This window comes from Lepisma saccharinum, chromosome 5 (assembly GCF_977018435.1).
Source record: "Lepisma saccharinum chromosome 5, izLepSacc3.1, whole genome shotgun sequence".
Taxonomy (NCBI): domain Eukaryota; kingdom Metazoa; phylum Arthropoda; class Insecta; order Zygentoma; family Lepismatidae; genus Lepisma; species Lepisma saccharinum.
Window position 1 is genome coordinate 82,325,576 of NC_139233.1, and position 18,641 is coordinate 82,344,216.

The 18,641-nt window shown below is 38.2% G+C and overlaps 1 protein-coding gene across 4 annotated transcripts in view; it reads left to right on the top strand.

Moving 5' to 3' along the window:
• GramD1B (GRAM domain containing 1B) overlaps positions 1-14,270 on the top strand; it is a 178,264-nt gene extending 163,994 nt beyond the window's left edge. For all 4 annotated transcript variants that reach the window (XM_083122716.1, XM_083122714.1, XM_083122715.1 and 1 more), the window contains exon 15: positions 10,087-14,270. In XM_083122716.1, the coding sequence (XP_082978842.1) occupies positions 10,087-10,272 (186 nt within the window). In that variant the 3' untranslated portion in view covers positions 10,273-14,270. The remainder of the gene's footprint in view (positions 1-10,086) is intronic.
• The last annotated feature ends 4,371 nt before the right edge of the window (positions 14,271-18,641 follow it).

An 18,641-nucleotide genomic window follows, 5' to 3' on the forward strand; every position in this document is an offset into this window, starting at 1 on the left:
AGGGAGTTGGAACCCTGACAGAAATCAAGGGTGTACCTGAGAACCCACACGTGGCAGCCCCACCAATCAGGTGTAGGTTGTGACAGGCCCGATTAGCTGACAGCCGAAAATAAACAATTCGAGATAAGAAAGAAGCAAGCCAGACTGGAAATTGGGGATGACATGGGCTATGAATAGGGACATTGAATGTTGGAACACTGACGGGAAGGACTGAAGAAATTGTGGATCTAATGGAGAGAAGAGGGATCGACATCTTTGGAATGAGCGAAACGAAATGGAAAGGAAAGGGTGAAATTAAATTGAGAATAGACTATAAACTGTACTGGGCAGGGACTGAAGAGGGCAGATGAAGTGGGGTTGGATTTGTAGTCAGAAGTGGAATAAGTGAGCAAGTAGAAAGGGTAAATGACTAATTGAAATAATTCAAGTGTATGCCTGCCCCACAAACAGGATGTATAAGGGAGGAGAAAGAATTTAAAGAAGACTTGGAAGAACACAGGAAAGGAATGGCAAGTTCTGATGGGTGATTTTAATGCACAAGTAGGAAGAGACAGGAAAGGGTACTCGGAAGTACTTGGAGCAGATGGATGGGGACAGAGGAATGAGGAGGGAAGGAGGCTACTGGACATTTGTAAGAGAAAGGGACTGTTAGTTGGTAATAGCTGGTTTAAGAAGAAATGTGACAGCCATAAGATTGCAAGATACAGTTGGAATAATGAACAAATGTCTGTAATAGATTATATACTAGGTGATTGCCTGGCATTGCCGTGGTATTTATTTATCCCAATCTTCTATTAGACAGGAAAATAATGAATTCTAACTATATAGTAAAATGAACTTGGAATTGAATGGCATTGGGAGTGTCACTATTCATCTTAGCGACCCCAAAAACTATGGATTCCACACTAATATTGGTCGTTTTCGATTATTTTTACATGTCACCCCCTTCCCACCCCCACCCCTAGGGGAGCCAGGGGTGTCTTATCCCCACAGTATTTCTTCCCAGATTGTAAATCATATGTGTAGCAAGTTTAGTTGAAATTGCTCCAGGATAGCAATATCGCACCTTCTGTGTAGGCAACCAACTAAGCCGTGCTGTGTAGCAGGGAACATAACTTGCAGGATATGACATGAAAATGCCATACAACAGAATGCTATTTTATGTCCCCTTCCCACTCCCACTCCTAAGGGTGTCTTACCCCCACAGTATTTCTTTCGAGATTCCAAGTCATACATGTACCAAATTTGATTGAAATTGCTCCAGGCGTTCGAGAGTTATGTTGAAACAAACATACACACACACATACATCCATTTTTATATACACTCTGTAAAGAAAAAATAGCGACACCTCAATTCTCACAGTAACTTACACAGAAAACAAACCATAGTTTCGGCCTGCTAGAAAATAAATAAAAGGAAGGGAAGAGTAGGATAGTGGTCACGAACGGTGCTAGTCAAATGTTTGTGTATCAGTAATATTCCCGCCAGATAGCGCTGAAAGCACCTCGTCAGTTACCGTCGTGAGAATTCTGCATTGCAGTTGTGATGTGTAGGCCAAGGTAAACAGCAGTTAGTGACTGTTCTGTTCTTTATCATTGTTTGTACAGTGTCAAGTGGCAGTATTGTTGTTGTGTAGCGTTGTTTTTGTGTGATATTGTTGCTGTGTGTGGACTCTAAATAAGTAAAATGGGTAAGACATGTGACTTGTCGCCACGTAAGCAAGGCAAAATTCTTACTTTGCACAGAAAAGGTAAATCTCTCAGGGAGATCGGAGGAATACTCAAAATCCACCATTCAAAAGCATGAAGAGTAATTCACAAGCAAAACCAGCATAACAAATTGTCACTTCGGCAACAGTGTGGTAGAAAAAGGAAAACCACCCAGAGTAGATCAGAAAATGAAAACAACAGCCCTGCAGAATTGAGGAATGAGTTCCCGCCAACTCGCTTCTGTAATTAGAAATGACCTTGCAATTGCAGTCAGCCATACAACTGTATTGTCTCGACTGTGCGAAGTGGGTATTGGGAAGAAGAAACCGCATAAGAAGCCGAAGCTGACACAAGCACACAGGACAGCAAGACGTGAGTTTGTGAGTCGATATTCAAGTTGGACTGAAGACGAGTGGAAGCACGTCATTTTCTCCGAAGAAAAGAGAGTTAGAATAGTGGGAAACGATGGTGGTGTTAAGTTGTGGATGCAAAAGGGCGAGGAACTTGAAAAGGATTGTGTTTCAGAGACGCAAAAATTCAGTGGCGGAGTGATGGTGTGGGCTTGCTTTACTGCTCAAGGCGTCAGAAAGATGGAGATCTGTGAAGGGTCCGTTGATGCATGAAAATATCTTCAAATTCTGGAATATAAAGTTCTTACAACAGCTAGAGACTACTTTTCTGGAGAAAATATAAACTACTTTGTTTTCCAGGACGATAATGCTTTATGTCACTGAGTGAAAATCGTCAATAAGTGGTTCAAGGACATGAGTATTTCGAGACACTGTTGGCCTCCAAACTCGCCTGACATGAATCCCATTGAAAATTTGTGGGCCATTACGAGCAGAAGACTGTATAACAAGACATTCTCGAATAGGAGGGAACTCATGGAACAGATAATCCGGGTTTGGTCCCATGAAATTGAGGTTACAATTTGCCATTTGCCATAACCTTGTAGCCAGCATGCCTCGACGATTGGCTGCACTGCAGAAGGCCCATGGTGGTCGTACAAAATACTAGTTTGCTGTGTTGTACTCTCAATGTTCTTACACAATATGTCTTACCCTTAAGATATTCTATTTTTTCTGTTTTGTGCTATTCTTATTGTTTCTTTGACTTTTGTGTATTACTCTCTACAAAGGCTTTTTTATAGAAACACACACACAGCTAGTTATATAGGAGGGTCACTATTTATATTTTGAGCCTAACAATAAAAAAAAACAGGAATTTGGCATTGAAAACTGCTTTATTGTTTTTCGAAGTATTCTCCTTTATGGTCAATACACTTTTGCATTCGTTCGAACCATTTGTCAAAGCAGTTTTTCCAATCTTCTTGAGACACCTCCATAATATGGTTTTTGAATGCATCAACGGCATCTTCCGCCGACGAAAATCGTTGTCCACGCAATTTATTCTTGACATTCGGGAACAAGAAGAAGTCATTGGGTGCCAAATCAGGACTGTATGGCGGATGACCCATCAATTCGATTTTTTGACTGTTCATAAAGTCGGTTGTTAGACGAGATGTGTGACAGCTGGCATTGTCTTGATGAAGAATGATCCGACGGCGTTTGTTTGTTTTCCGTATTTGACCGAAGACCTCTGGCAAACAAATTGTTGTGTATCATTCAGAGTTGACCGTTCTACGTTCTTCTAAAGGCACAGTTGCCACATGACCAGTTTTCCCGAAAAAACAGGCGACCATTTGTTTCGATGTGCTTCGAGCGCGAACAACTTTTGTTGGATTGGGTTCATCTTGAAACACCCATACAGTCGACTGCTGTTTATGTTCCGGCTCATATGCATATATCCATGATTCGTCACCTGTTACAATATTATATACGTCTTTTGAAGCACCACGATTGTATTTATGAGCATTTGTTTGCACCAATTGACGCGAGCGTCTTTTTGAGTTTTTGTCAAATTGTGTGGGATCCAACGAGAACATACCTTTCTCACAGCTAAATGATCATGTAATATTTTATATATGCTGGTGGAACTAATGCCTATGGTTGCCTCAATCTCACAGTATGTCACATGACGATCTTGCAGTATTAGGTTTTGCAGAGCATCAATGTTTTCTTGAACAACAACTGATTTTGAACGACCTTCGCGAATCTCGTCGGTGAGCGAATGGCGGCCACGATTAAATTCGTTATACCAACGTTTCACAGTGGCAAAGGATTGGGCTTCATCGCCAAATGTGGAAGTAAGTTGATCGATGCACTCTTGTCTTGATAATCCACATCGAAAATCGTAAAAAATCATCGCACGAAAATGTTCACGAGTTAATTCCATTTTATTGTTGTCGCACAATCTCCAAGGCAACATAAACAACACAAATGAAGCTATTGACAAAACATTTGAAGTACGTTATGGTCAATAATGCCAGACGATTCCGTGCAAATGTCAAATCGTGCCTAACTTCAATCAGTGTTGCCAAGGCTCCAAATATAAATAGTGGCCCTCGTATGCATATAAATTCATTATAGTCATGTCAATAAGCTGAAACTGTGGCATATGTAGTTAATGTTGGACTGCTCATTGCGAATATGCATTGTAATGTTATCAGGAATTCATGTACAAAATCATTTTCGTTAATGAATCTTGTGAAAACCATATCCGAGCAAGTGTCGCTATTTTTTTCTTTACAGAGTGTGTATAGATTGGTAAACAAGGAAGTAAAGATAATGAACAACAATAAAGTAAAGGATTGAAGGGACGAACAAGAGAAAAGGATAAGAGTGTGGATATTTAAGGATAAGATGATAGAAGAGAAATATCAAGAAATATTGCGAACAAAAGTGCCAAGAGATGAACCCAAAGGAGTAGAAACAGAATGAACAAGATTTAAAACAGAATTAGTAGAGGCAGCTGAAAGGGTATGTGGAAGGACAAGCAAGAAAAGAAATAAGAAATAAACACCATGGTGGAATGAAAGAAATAGAGAGGCAGTGAAAAACAAAAATGATGCATTTAGAAAATGGTTTAAAGATAAATCACAAAATACATGAAAAGAGTATGTGGAAAAGAAGAAAGAGGCAAGAACAGTAGTAAAGGAGGAAAGAAGAAAGTGGATGAAAAAATGGACCAAAGTGCTAGAAGAAGATGTAGATGGGAACGTGAAAGTGTTGTATGGATTAGTGAGTGAAAGGAGAAGAGAAAGAGGAGGCAGCTATAAACTAAGGGATGAATGTTGTAGAAGAGGATGAAGAAATAAGGAGAATGTGGAGAAATCATTTTGAGAAATTGTAGAACATGAAAAAGTGGAGGAAGCTCTGAAATGAAGATAGGTAAGAGTAGATGGAGTACCAGTGAAAATTATACTAGTAGCAGGAGTGATTGGTGTGCAGTGGCTGTACAGATTGTTGAAAACAGTGTGGCAAGAGATTGGACAAAGGGACTAATAGTTCCCATATTCAAGAAGGGTGACAGAAAGGAATGTAAAAACTAAAGAGGAATAACACTTATATGCCACTCGGCAAAGGTGTATGAGAAAATATTAAAGAAAAGAATAAGGGAAGAAACAGAGCTGAACATGAGAGAGGATCAACAGTAGATCTGATAGTCACCATAAGGCAAATGCAGGAAAGCCACTACGAGTATGGAAATGATTTGATTATGGCATTCCTAGACATAGAAAAGTAATATGATAGCATGGACAGAAAAGAAAAGTAATATGATAGCATGGACAGAAAATAGATTCGGAAGGCTCTAAGAGAGAAAGGAGTCAAGGAAGTGAGAGTTTTAGAGTGCAGAGCACATACAAGGCCAACCAGAGCTGTGTGAAGACACCAGTGGAAAGAACAGAGTGGTTCAGTATAAGTAATGGACTAAACCAAAAGAAAGATGCAGGCAGTGGAGATTAAATTTTTAAGGAGAATATTGGGGAAGACTAGAAGGGATAGAATAAGGAATAAGGAGATCCGACAGACAGTGGGTGTTGTGAAGCTTCAGGACAGGATAGATCAGGCAAAGATCAGATGGTTTGGACACATGATGGATGCAGAAACACTACCATTAAGAGCTTTTCATATACAAGAAGCGGGAATAAGGCCAAGACGGAGACCCAAGATGTCGATGGAAAGAGCAGATAGTGTAGTGTGTTAGGAGAAGAGAACAAGATTGAAACACCGTGGAAAGAGAGCAGTGGTGGAAGACCAGGAAAAAATGGAGAGGCTTGACTTCTATGCTGACCCAGCCAGAGGCATGAAATGGCAAAGGATGATGATGATGGTCTGGAAATCCTGGAAATGTCAGGGAATTTTGGTTTTAAGAAATTGTAGAAAACCTGTCTTTCGATAGCAGATCTATTGTAAATTCTCGCCCTAGAGTAGAAAGGAAAGACAGACTATCATGATTTTAAATTTATTTCTCAACGTAATCCCTCTGGACCTCAATACACTTGGACAATCAATGTTCCAACATCTGAATGCCTCTGCAAAAAAAGAACTTTCTTCAAGTCTATTCAAATACTCCTTTACCACACACATGACATGGCCATAACACTCAAACCTTTTTCCCCGTAACTGATCCTTCAAATTCGGGAATAGGTAAAAGTCACTGGGGGCCAAGTCTTGGGAATAGGGTGGATGATGTATCAATTCGAAGCCTGCATCATAAATGGCAGCCATTGCAATTGTTGACCTGTGCACTCCAGCATTGTCCTGATGAAAGGGCACTTTGCGTGACAACTTTCCTCTTCTTTTCTTCTTGATGGTTTCGCGCAAGGTTCAGATGAGGTTGGCGTAATAGTCACCCGTGATGGTCTGTCCATGTGGCAAATAGTCAATTAATAAAATTCCTTTAGCATCCCACAAAACCGATGCCATAATCTTCCCGGCACTTGGTGTGACACGGAAATCATATAAGTTATTGCAAACATGAGATTGAGGTTGAATTAAATGACCTATTATTTAACATGGCCTTTTGCCTTGACCTTGATGACTAAACAAATTAAGTGCGAAAACATACGAATGGTTTCGGAGTAAAACTTCATAACCCACAAAAGTATGAAACCGAGAAAAATGCAAGTGAATGTTCACTTCACCCATTGCATTGTGCATGGATGCAAAGCATCTGGAAGACAGGGAAATGTCGGGGAATTTAGCTTGTCAGGGAATTTTGCAGATCATCTGGAATTTACGTGCATTTTGGAGTTTGCAAGAGAAAAAATTGCAAAATGAATAAGCAGTTCACTTCCACTTCTGGATTCGGTTCTTGTGATTCCACTCTCAAAAAAGATTCAGTTTAGAAACTTGTTTCTTTCGTTCTTATGATTCTCAGTCTTGTGCAAAATTGTGGTTCCTTTAAATTAATTCACTAATTTTAGAAAGAATATTAAAGTAAAACTTGCAGTCCAATTATCTGATTGATAACCAAAGTACATTGACAATATGATCATAATTATCGGAAAGGTTGGTGAAGATGAGGTTATTGTCTATTATTTTATATTGTGCGTTTCCTATAGAATTCCTACAAGGGTAAGTCAATATATAAGTTGCAAAATGGAATAGAAAGAAAAGTTGAAATAGTTACCTGATGAAATGTGGTTTATTTTTCAACGTAATCTCCATGAACATTTAGGCACTTGTCCCAGCTTTTCACGAGTCTCTCAAAGCTAGCAGGGAAGAAGGTTTGTGGTTGGTGTAGCCAGCTGGTAACCTCCCAATGAACCTCCTCCATATCCTGCAACTGGTGACCACCCAAGGTGATTCTTCAGTGGGCGGAAGAGATGAAAGTCGGATGGTGCCAAATCTGTACTGTAGGCTGGATGTTCCAGTCCTTCCCAACCTAGAGACCATATGTGAACCACTGTGGTATTGGCACTGTGTGGACGAGCATTGCCATCCAACAGAAGAACTCCATCTCTCAAAGCACCTGGACATTTCCTGCAAATGGCTGACCGTATCTTTGTCAGGGTTCTGCAAATACGTGGCTGCAGTGACAGTGTGACCCTGGGGCAAAAATTCCACGAATAGAATGCCTTTACTGTCTCAAAACATGGTGACATTGCCTTCCGTGCTGACTGGATGACCTTGAACGGCCCGCTGCTCACCACGCATACACACGGCTAACACACCTGCCATCTTACCCATTTGGCACTCGAATGACTCACCGCCACACGAGAGCATGACTACTAGCGCTGTATACGATACATGGTGGTGCTGCCACCTACACGTGCGGAAAGGATCAGTTCAACGACTGATATTCATAAAAAAATTTCACATTACAGCAATTTGAAGATATTTCATTTTGCGACTTATATATTGACTTTCCCTCGTATATGCAACAAAAATTTCTCCAGGTGCTGTGTACTTATAAATGTAAGCAAGAAAGCATCATTTTCTATGAGACTATAAATCTGTAGAAAATCGGTTTATGAACTTTTTCTGTTGTTTTTATATTGTGGAGATCTGTTATGGCAAAGTAATGTACTTCTGTTTCCTTAGCCTGAAGGCTAGATGCACGTGATTATAGCACTCAATATATTTGATACCGATTATAATTCTACATTTTACTCTTTGAATGTTCACGTGTTCTTGTGTGTAGAATTATATTTGCTAAAAAGAAAAGTTGTGAAAATGAATATTCATAATAATTAACGGATTATATGTTTAATTGAAAAACACAAGGTTCAAAAGCAAAAATCATGACGATAAACATGTCTGGAAAAAGTTCATTTTTGGACTGGAAAACCTGGAAATGTCAGGGAATTTCATAATCAAAAAATCGTAGCAACCATGATTGTGGCTTATCAAGTTTTACTGCTGAGCTGCTCATGTAATGTGAGAGTGGAAAATTGGGGTTCTACTGCATATGTGTGTGAGGTAGTGACACCCTAACTTAGTCACCTGGTTACATGTGTTATTTAAGGATTTTAATGAATTATTCATTGTGCACCATTGTCATGTGGTTTATGGCGCAAGCTTTGGGCTCAGGCTAAGGAACACGCAGGTTCAAGTCTCCTGGGGGGAAGCTTAACAACTTTTCCTGAGATTTTGGCCTGTGTATGGGACCCACCATCGTGAGGAAATTGGGGAGCTATGATTGAGTAGCGTAACCTAGTCTTGGAAATGTACAATAAATGGGGATTCATCGTGCTAACCACAGGTAACTGATTGGATGATCTCCCAGGAGTGAGACTTGCAGTCAGTAGGTAGGCACTGGCCTTCCTGAGCTCTTACGCCACGAGTTATTTATTATTATTATTATTAGAGGCACATATTTTTGGTAAATTAAAAAGCAAAATTTCGGTACAAAAATGTACACAATTTCTAGTTGAAAAGTGGAAAATTAAATAAAATTTTGGTGTTATAGCGGTGAAAAATCGGATCAAAAGCGACATATAAAATTACATTTTAGTTTTAAAATTGTGAATATTTTAAATTGATTTAAAAACTGCACTTATTACACAAAATAAACATATACTGTAATGATCCGTAAAGATTTCAATCATCATTTCCCAATCAGGAAATATTCAGAAACATCACAGGAATGCAGTGTCAGACAGCAGTGAAGCTCTTCCTGGTCATCAGTGGTATAAACATGTAAATAGACAAAATCCAGGAAGAGGCTACAGGCCTGACTGTGCATTTGTTTAGTAAATTGAATTGCAATAAATGTGGAAGGCAGCGAGATCGAGGTGAGTTCTAATACAGTGATTGAGGAGCAAGTTACAATTGAATAGAGAGAGAGGAGGAGGTTCTAGGGAGAGCATGTTAATGCTAGTCGCAAGTCAGACTCTACGTACAGTCACAAGCATAACCTTTCCCAGCAGATCTTCAGTTGGAGTACAGAGACAGGTACATCCTTACATTAGCCATGCTGGTCCAGTCTTTAGGGGTGTGAAACTCAAGTGTCATGTGTTGCCATTCAAGTGTGTAAAGTTAGTACCTCTAGCGCCTTACCACCAAGCTCACCACGAGCAGAGAGTGCTTTACTATCAAGGATGAATGATGATTAGTAAGCTACATTCCCTAAGGGTATGAGACGATATAGCACTTACGTAGTTACCAGATACCTGTTTAAAGGGGTCCATTTTTTCTTCTCAAATATTTACAACAGAATAAACCAATTTTCCATGAATTGCGTTAACTCGCAGGATAATTCAAACTTCAGAAAGTGTTGTGTCAGTAAATAAACTCTAACTTTCATGTTTAAGGGTCTATTTCGCATCATTTCATGACAAAACAGGGTAGGAAAATGCACCTCACACCTTTCAGAGTCATTAACATTACAATATTTTATTTCACATTTCGTGTTTTCGTCAGAAACAAAATATGCATACCTCTAATTATTATTAATGAATTATTCATGTTCTTCAAGGACACAAAAATCGATGTTGCTACTGTAGGTTTGAATATTTTTGTGTTTCAGACAGAAGAGTCACTGAGTGACCTTCAGCAAAACATCCATTCTTCAGTGAGCCAAAAAGTAGTCGCAGTTCTGGAAGAGACAATTCCGAAGGAGCCGGCCCACGTGCCACCACCCGAGAAGCCTCCTCCGCCAAAGGCAAAGGAAACTCCACCCGAAGCACCTCCTCTTGCCAAAAAAGAATTATAACATGCCAAAGGTACCTGATATGTTAAAAGAACTGCTTTCAAAGAGACTTCAGTGGTTCAGTTGTTAATAGGTTAGTGAGGTGGAGAGTTGGGTAGAGTTTTTTTTCCTTCAGAGATTTTTATTCTATGTACAATATTTAATTCCAGTCAAAAGTTGTTGCAGAATCATTGTTGATTGTTATCTGTATTGTTTGTATATTTGCTGTGTCTTCTAGTAGACAGTTTATAGAAGGGAGTATTTTATATTTGTGTAAATTATAAGAATAAGATATAGTTATCTTTATTTGTGTATTACGTAAAGTGTGAAACAGCATGATTATGTGTAAGAAGTATACACAATTTTTGTCACTTTGCAGCAAATTTAGGTTTTTGCTGAAATCCATTAAAAAATGCATGGCTTTTATTCTTCAGTTCTGTTGAAATTTACTACTCGCAAGCAAAGGACTAGATAAGGCCTTTTGTTTGTTTTATACTTCATGTAATTGAAGTACAAAATTTCATCATACCCTATCTTCTGTAAATATGGGTTTAGAAAGCACTTTACAATATCTTTAGCAAATTTTGCTAAAAAGCATTTATGGGCATGCATCTAGATATTTGTTTTCTATTTTCTAGGTTATCATGGCTTAATATATGTTTTACATTTGCCACAGAGTATAGAAAAACTATATTTGTAAAAAAAATAATCATACGAATTTTGGTTCTACCCTAACAAACATACAAAGTTCTCACTGACTGATAAGTTATATAAGCCTGAGAAGTTGACTTCTGATTGAATAAATTATAGAAAAGTCATGGTTGTTGTAGTGAATGTGGATTGGTCACACTTTTTAGAAAATGTCTTCCAAGGAGTCATTGATATCATATTTCCACTAAAAAATAAACTATGAACTTCATCCTTTGGCATTTTGTGCCACTGCTCTACCTACGTCGATACTAAGTCAAACTCTGATCTTCCAGATCTGCCACATGCAAGGTCTCTGCACAACTTGTCTGCCCAAGGTTCAATCCATGTTTACCATAAACCACTGGCTTTCAAATCTTAATTTATCACAGTACAGCAAAATTAAACTCAAAAATTCATCCATCCACACAACTTGCATACCCAAAGAATGTAATTTCCATAATTTCCAGTGTCTGAAAGAATTTCCAACAGGGTGGAATTTAGGGGTGGGCTAATATTATATTTTGGACCATACCGATATAAAATTTACCGATACCAGCTATTCTACTGATCTGATATAAAATGCCAAATCGTTCTTGGAGAACCTGAATAGTTCATTGAACTTCTTAATAAATGTGTGTCGAGGTGACTGCAGTGCAAAGGAAGTTGCATATTTAGACAATTACATTTTGAAAAAGTAGGGTATGGAGATTATCCATAAAAAAATATCACAAATTGGCAGAAATTTACACTAAATTATGAGATATTTATAGATATACAGGGTAATTATAAATGGTTCATTGGGTTTTAAAGTGAAGTATTTCCAAAACTATTAATATGTATGTGCTAATCATGAAACAAAAGAACACATCTGAAAGTTTAATTTCTCATATTGTAACCTTGGTGCCTGCTGACAGATGGCAGCACACACCTAGTATCCTAAATGGCATCTATGCAACAGAAAGCATTCTGTGTTTTGGAATATGAGAAATATTTTTCTGTTGTTACCGTACAGCATGCATTCCCGGGACAGTTTGCAACTGCACCACCAGTACACCAAAGCATTCTGTGATGGCATCGACAGTTTAAGGAAACTGGTTGCCTGAGTAAATGCCTGGACTGGGCAAGGTTCTGAAGATGACTTAGCGCTTTTCCCATGGCCTCCTAGATCTCCCAACCTAATGTTTTTTTTCTTTTTTTTTTCTTTGGAAACATGTGAAAGATTCAGTGTATGTGCCACCACTACCAACAACTTTTTTTGAGCTGCAGGATCGCATTGCAGCTGCATTTACGACCATTTGTAGGGATATGCTAGAGTGCGTGTGGGGCAAACTAGACTATCGCATAGATGTGTGCCGTGTGACAAAATGAAGCCACATTGAACGTTAGTGAAAGTATGTCTGAAACTTGGACAGTTTCTGTTTATTTTCATGTATCATTCTTTATTGTATGTGTTATATACTTTTAATGCAGTCCTTTAAAACCCGATGAATCATTTATAATTACCCTGTATAAGATGGGTAAAATAACACTGTGCAACAAATTTTTACTTTTTACTGTTTCCTGCATGAAGAGTGTTTTTCTTCTAGATTTTGACCTCCAGAGTTCGAATCTGCAATTAGTATCACACAAGGTTTTTCTGAAATACTGAAATTCTAAAATGTGATTATCACCTGGAAATTTGTAATATGCCAGAGACCCGGTTTCGAGTCCTGGTCAAGCCTGCATTTTTCACTGAAAATTTCTACATAGTGTGTACCTAATCTTCAATACCTGATTGTAGTTTATGTCACTAATATTACACTGTTTTCTGTACACCAGTATAGTGTGAACCTACTACAGTGTAATCAGTAATTTTACCAATACACCCATATGCCTATATTGGCCAATTAACCTGTCCCATCCCTAATATGCATACTAAGAAGCTGGAAAATAGTTACTCGCTATTAGCACATTATCTTCATATACTTGCCCTATTGAATTCAGTTACTAGGTTAATGAGAATCTCCCTACACGTTTTGGAATAATAGTTTATGTGGATAACATTTATTGTTCTTTGCCTCTGCATGTATGCATGCAAAAAAGTAAAGTTGTCCTGTACATTGCTCCATGTCGTGAGGTCACATACGAGGGTTCAGAGGTAAGGGCTACACATATTTTGAATCTGAACAGTAGTGAAGGCGACGTGATCAGCATCTTATCTTACCCTTCATAGGGTTGTCCTCCTACTAATTGATAAGAGGCTGCATGAGTCTGTGTCTTAAATACTTCATTTGTTAAAAAGTGACAGAAACTGTGTACATAGTTTATTCATTATTCAATATGTACTTACGTTATGTCTGTTTTTGTTATATTAATTATCAGTGAAGGAGATGGATTGCAGATGATGAGTTAAATTGTATTTGTGTGCAATTTTAGTTACGTTTGATCTACTTGTTCACACTGTTTTTATGTTTTGGTTCTGGTATGGAACTGTTATCAAAGAAGCTATTCAATACCAGCTGAAGAATTCCATTAAATAATGATGACATAATTCTACTTACGAGATTTTCTTCTAAAGGAGACAAGTGGAAAGCAAGGAATTTCTTTTGGTGGGATGAAAGATTATTGGTTTCAGAGAACTGGAAGGAATTCTTCTAACTAGTTGTGATATTTCTGTGAATAAGTGATGTAAATATAAAAGCTTCAACCAAAGCAATGTGACATAATATTTATAATGAGACAATGGATGTGTATATTATTTCTGTGTTTTAGTAGCAGAATTTAGGGTTTGGTGTATGCATCTTTGCCACATTTATTGTTTTTTTCCCCACTAAGTGTGTTACTTTGTGCACCTTTTTTGTTTTTGTTACTTCATATGTATTTTGTATCCAGTCCATATATCCAAACTTTAGTTTCAAAATTATGGACATATGAAATAAAACTATTTTTTTATTGTTACATGTAAAGATTATTAGGAGCAAAGACATCAATGTATGTAGAGGGTTCGAAGGTCTGAGGCAAGCATTCCTATTACCTCACTAGGTGTTGATAAAATGTTTATTGGAAATTATCCATTGCAAGAAAAGATGTGAGTCAATATTTGCTTCACAATAGAAATTGAAAATTTCACATAGCACACAAAACATGAAGGCATTTAATTCCTACATTTCTCATTTTTGACACATATGATGTGTGTGTTGTTTTTCATTTTTTAAACTTAAGTAGCCCCATTTAGTACATTATATTGCTTTGAATATCTTGTGAATTTTATTTTTCATTGAAGTCTGTTAAAATTATTCAAAATTATTTTGGACTTTAGTAAATTCATCAAAAAATAAATAATTTTAAATATTCCTGAGTAGTTACAATTTTCCCTTCCATTACATCCTGAAATTAATCTTAATTAATAGGTCATCCCATAAGTTGTTTTTCAGCACAAGAAAGAAAAAGAACGATGACATACCTGGAACACAATCTTCAGTCATAGTAATACTTGTTCCTTTATTCGACAACCCTCTACCACCTGTAAACCAGTTTTTGAACACAGCATTCGAAGAGAGCTGTGGTTTATCACAAGAAAAATTCGTCCACGTGTTCGCTGCATATCCTCCATGTTCTGCAGTGCTTTTCCATCACAATGGTTTTGGAGAATGCTAAACAGACTGAATTCTGTAGACATAAGGCCCAGTTAATAAGATGTGTGGGGCATTTCATCCAATTCAAATTCCTGTAATTTTTCACAGGTGCTGCATGTCGTGTGTGGGCAGACGTTGGCTCCATGGATCAGCAAATCCTTACGATTGATCAGTGCAGGTTGTTTGTCCAGCTATGAAGCCCGTAGCCATTCCAACTGCTGACAGTAGACCTCGATTGTGATTGGTCCGGTCAAAGCGATTCAAAATGGATGATAGAGCGCATATCCCACCAAACACACATCATCACTTTGTGGGTGGAGCTCTTGTTTTGCCACTGTTCCGACCACACCCCCTTTATACACCCACTGACTTTTACGCTTAATGTTGTAAAGGATCCACTTTTCGTTTCCTGTTACCATTCTGTCCAAAAATTGCTCCCTTCTGTAACTGGTCAGTAGGTCAGTAAGGCAATGATGTCCACAAGCTGGTGCCTCTGCTATGGTGTCATTTCTTGAGGTATCCATTTTCACAGTTTCGACACCCAACCAAGATCTTGCAGATGACGGTGAACAGTTGAATGGGTCAATGAGAGTACTGTGGCCAGTTTTTGAACCATCAGACGTGGATTCTTTTCAACAGTTGCTCTCAGAACTGTGTTGTCCAGTTCGAAGGGTCTCCCTTGTCGTGGCATATCAGTGAGGCTGGTGTTTTCAGACCGGAATATTGCGAACTATCTTTGACATTTGCGGACATCAAGGGTACTGTGACCATACACTGCATTGATGTTTTGTGCTCCTGTGGTAGCTGAACATAACATAAAGCATAACATGCCGTATATGTTCTTCAGACACCGCCATGTTCTAACACGTGTCAATGACACACAACTTGCTGCAGGCCAATCTCGCTCTGTGCATGGATACACAATAAACTATCCTATTGAGACGATATCTTGGTGGTGAGGTAAAACCCAAACCCCCAGAAGTTACAAGAAACCCCCAATCCAAACTCCAACCTTCCCAAAACCAACCAAACTTCAAGTTTTCCTTCCTTTCTTTAGTTTCTTGTATGTCTCCCTCAATAGCCCTAGGAGCATGAACTGGAGGGTTACAGTTCTAAAGGGACATGCTAACTTTCAATTAGACTATTATTCTCCCTCGGATAACTAAAAAATTATTTTAGGTGGACTTATAATTTCAAAGATGACCCACAGTTTTAAGAACACCCTGTTTATCCCAAAGATGCGATTGAATGGAGCACCTTTCTCCCACTTCCCAAAGTTAGGATATTCAAAAGTAATCCAGAGAAATTCCCGTAACTGTAATTTTTACAAATTTTGTGAAATTGCCCCTTGTAGGTTATGCAAATGGTGAAGCTTTCCTGCCTTTATTCATTTATGACCATTCAAGCCCAGGATATTCATGAGGATTCCCCACTGCAAAGAAGTCACAAATTTGGAATTAAACTTTTGGGGGAGGAGGGGAGCAGTATCCAATTCTAGGTCTTAGGTTATGGCAGGTATGTTAGTTAGAGGAGGATTGAACATTAAATTGAAGGGGTATCCAATTCTTGTGTATTACGTGGAATGTCTAATGTAAAAAGAAATATTACACAAAATTCTATTCTGATGTATCTTGTCGATAGGTAATGGCATGGAGGAAAATGTGTGGAGCATTAACTCCAACTTTATGTACACTTCTCCCTATGGAAGAAAGTAGTCACATATAATGTAAATTAAGGCTACAAATGTTTATCATGCATAGAGATTTCAATTCACTTTCAACACATCAAGTATAAATTCAAAGTCATTCACTCTCATTCGTTCTTTCGCAACGAGCTTTCGAAAGATTGCATTTCCTCCGGATGGACAGAGCTCTCAGATTCCGACCAAGGAATTTGCTGAGCTAGTTTTAAACCTTGTACTGAACATGATGTGCATGAAAGATTACCCTCGCACCAGGTGTTTGTTCTTGTCTGATTATCTTACGTATGTTAGTAGGTATATTGGATATGTTCAAACCAATACTTGGTATAAGGCCTATTATTTTTATTAATTTAAGTACAATGGAAAACCTATTTTGACGATGTTTTTGTCGATTTTATACTATTGCAAATCTGTGATTTTTCATCTCGTACTTCGTACGAGTACATATATTTTAGCAGTTCAAACCAATACTTGGTACAAGGCCTATTGTTTTTATTAATTTAAGCACAATGGAAAACCTATTTTGACGATGTTTTTGTCGATTTTACGAGGGTCACTATTTATATTTTGAGCCTAACAATGAAAAAACAGGAATTTGGCATTGAAAACTGCTTTATTGTTTTTCGAAGTATTCTCCTTTATGGTCAATTCACTCTTGAATTTGTTCGAACCATTTGTCAAAGCAGTTTTTCCAATCTTCCATAATATGGATTTTGAACGCATCAACGGCATCTTCCGCCGATGAAAATCGTTGTCCACGCAATTTATTCTTGACATTCGGGAACAAGAAGAAGTCATTGGGTACCAAATCAGGACTGTACGGCGGATGACCCATCAATTCAATTTTTTGACTGTTCATAAAGTCAGTTGTTAGACGAGATGTGTGACAGCTGGCATTGTCTTGATGAAGAATGATCCGACGGCGTTTGTTTGTTTTCCGTATTTGACCGAAGACCTCTGGCAAACAAATTGTTGTGTACCATTCAGAGTTGACCGTTCTACGTTCCTCTAAAGGCACAGTTGCCACATGACCAGTTTTCCCGAATAAACAGGCGACCATTTGTTTCGATGTGCTTCGAGCGCGAACAACTTTTGTTGGATTGGGTTCATCTTGAAACACCCATACAGTCGACTGCTGTTTACGTTCCGGCTCATATGCATATATCCATGATTCGTCACCTGTTACAATCTTATATACGTCTTTTGAAGCACCACGATTGTATTTATTGAGCATTTGTTTTTTTGTCAAATTGTGTGGGATCCAACGAGAACATACCTTTCTCACAGCTAAATGATCATGTAATATTTTATATATGCTGGTGGAACTAATGCCTATGGTTGCCTCAATCTCACAGTATGTCACATGACGATCTTGCAGTATTAGGTTTTGCACAGCATCAATGTTTTTTTGAACAACAACTGATTTTGGACGACCTTCGCGAATCTCGTCGGTGAGCGAATGGCGGCCACGATTAAATTCGTTATACCAACGTTTCACAGTGGCAAAGGATGGGGCTTCATCGCCAAATGTGGAAGTAAGTTGATCGATGCAATCTTGTCTTATAATCCACGTCGAAAATCGTAAAAAATCATCGCACGAAAATGTTCACGAGTTAATTCCATTTTATTGTTGTCGCACAATCTCCAAGGCAACATAAACAACACAAATGAAGCTATTGACAAAACATTTGAAGTACATTATGGTCAATAATGCCAGACGATTCCGTGCAAATGTCAAATCGCGCCTAACTTCAATCAGTGTTGCCAAGGCTCCAAATATAAATAGTGACCCTCGTATACTATTGCAAATATTATATTTATACTATTGTTTTTTCATCTCGTACTTCGTACAAGTGTCATAATTTCTTTCGAGTTAAAGTACGTAACACCCACCCACACCCACCCACACCTACACCTACACCCACATTTACTTCCAGTGTACTTGACAGACACTTGTGGGTTGCAATGTTATGCAACAAGTTATTACGCAATATTATGATGACCCGTATCTAACGTGTTGTTTTCTGATTGGTTGGTTATGACGTAATACGTTGATGTGGTGTCTTCTGATTGGCTCACTGTTTCGGATGTTTTCAACGTGGTCCGCGCTTAGGTTACTTAAAGGGTTTTCGTATTACAGATTAGTCAGTATCGTGAGAGTGGTTGAAGAGTACGGATGTGTTGTTGCAGTGCTCCTCATATTTTTTTTGTTAAAAGTTAAGTATTTAATTTATTTTAAAGCTACATACTATTTATTATTTTAAGTTTAAAAAGTGTATCAAGTGATTTTTTTTTTCGTAGTAATATCGATCAGATTGAGTTTTGATGTGATCAGATGTTACTTGTTGTCTTCGGAAATTCTGTATAAATAACATAGCTGAAAATTT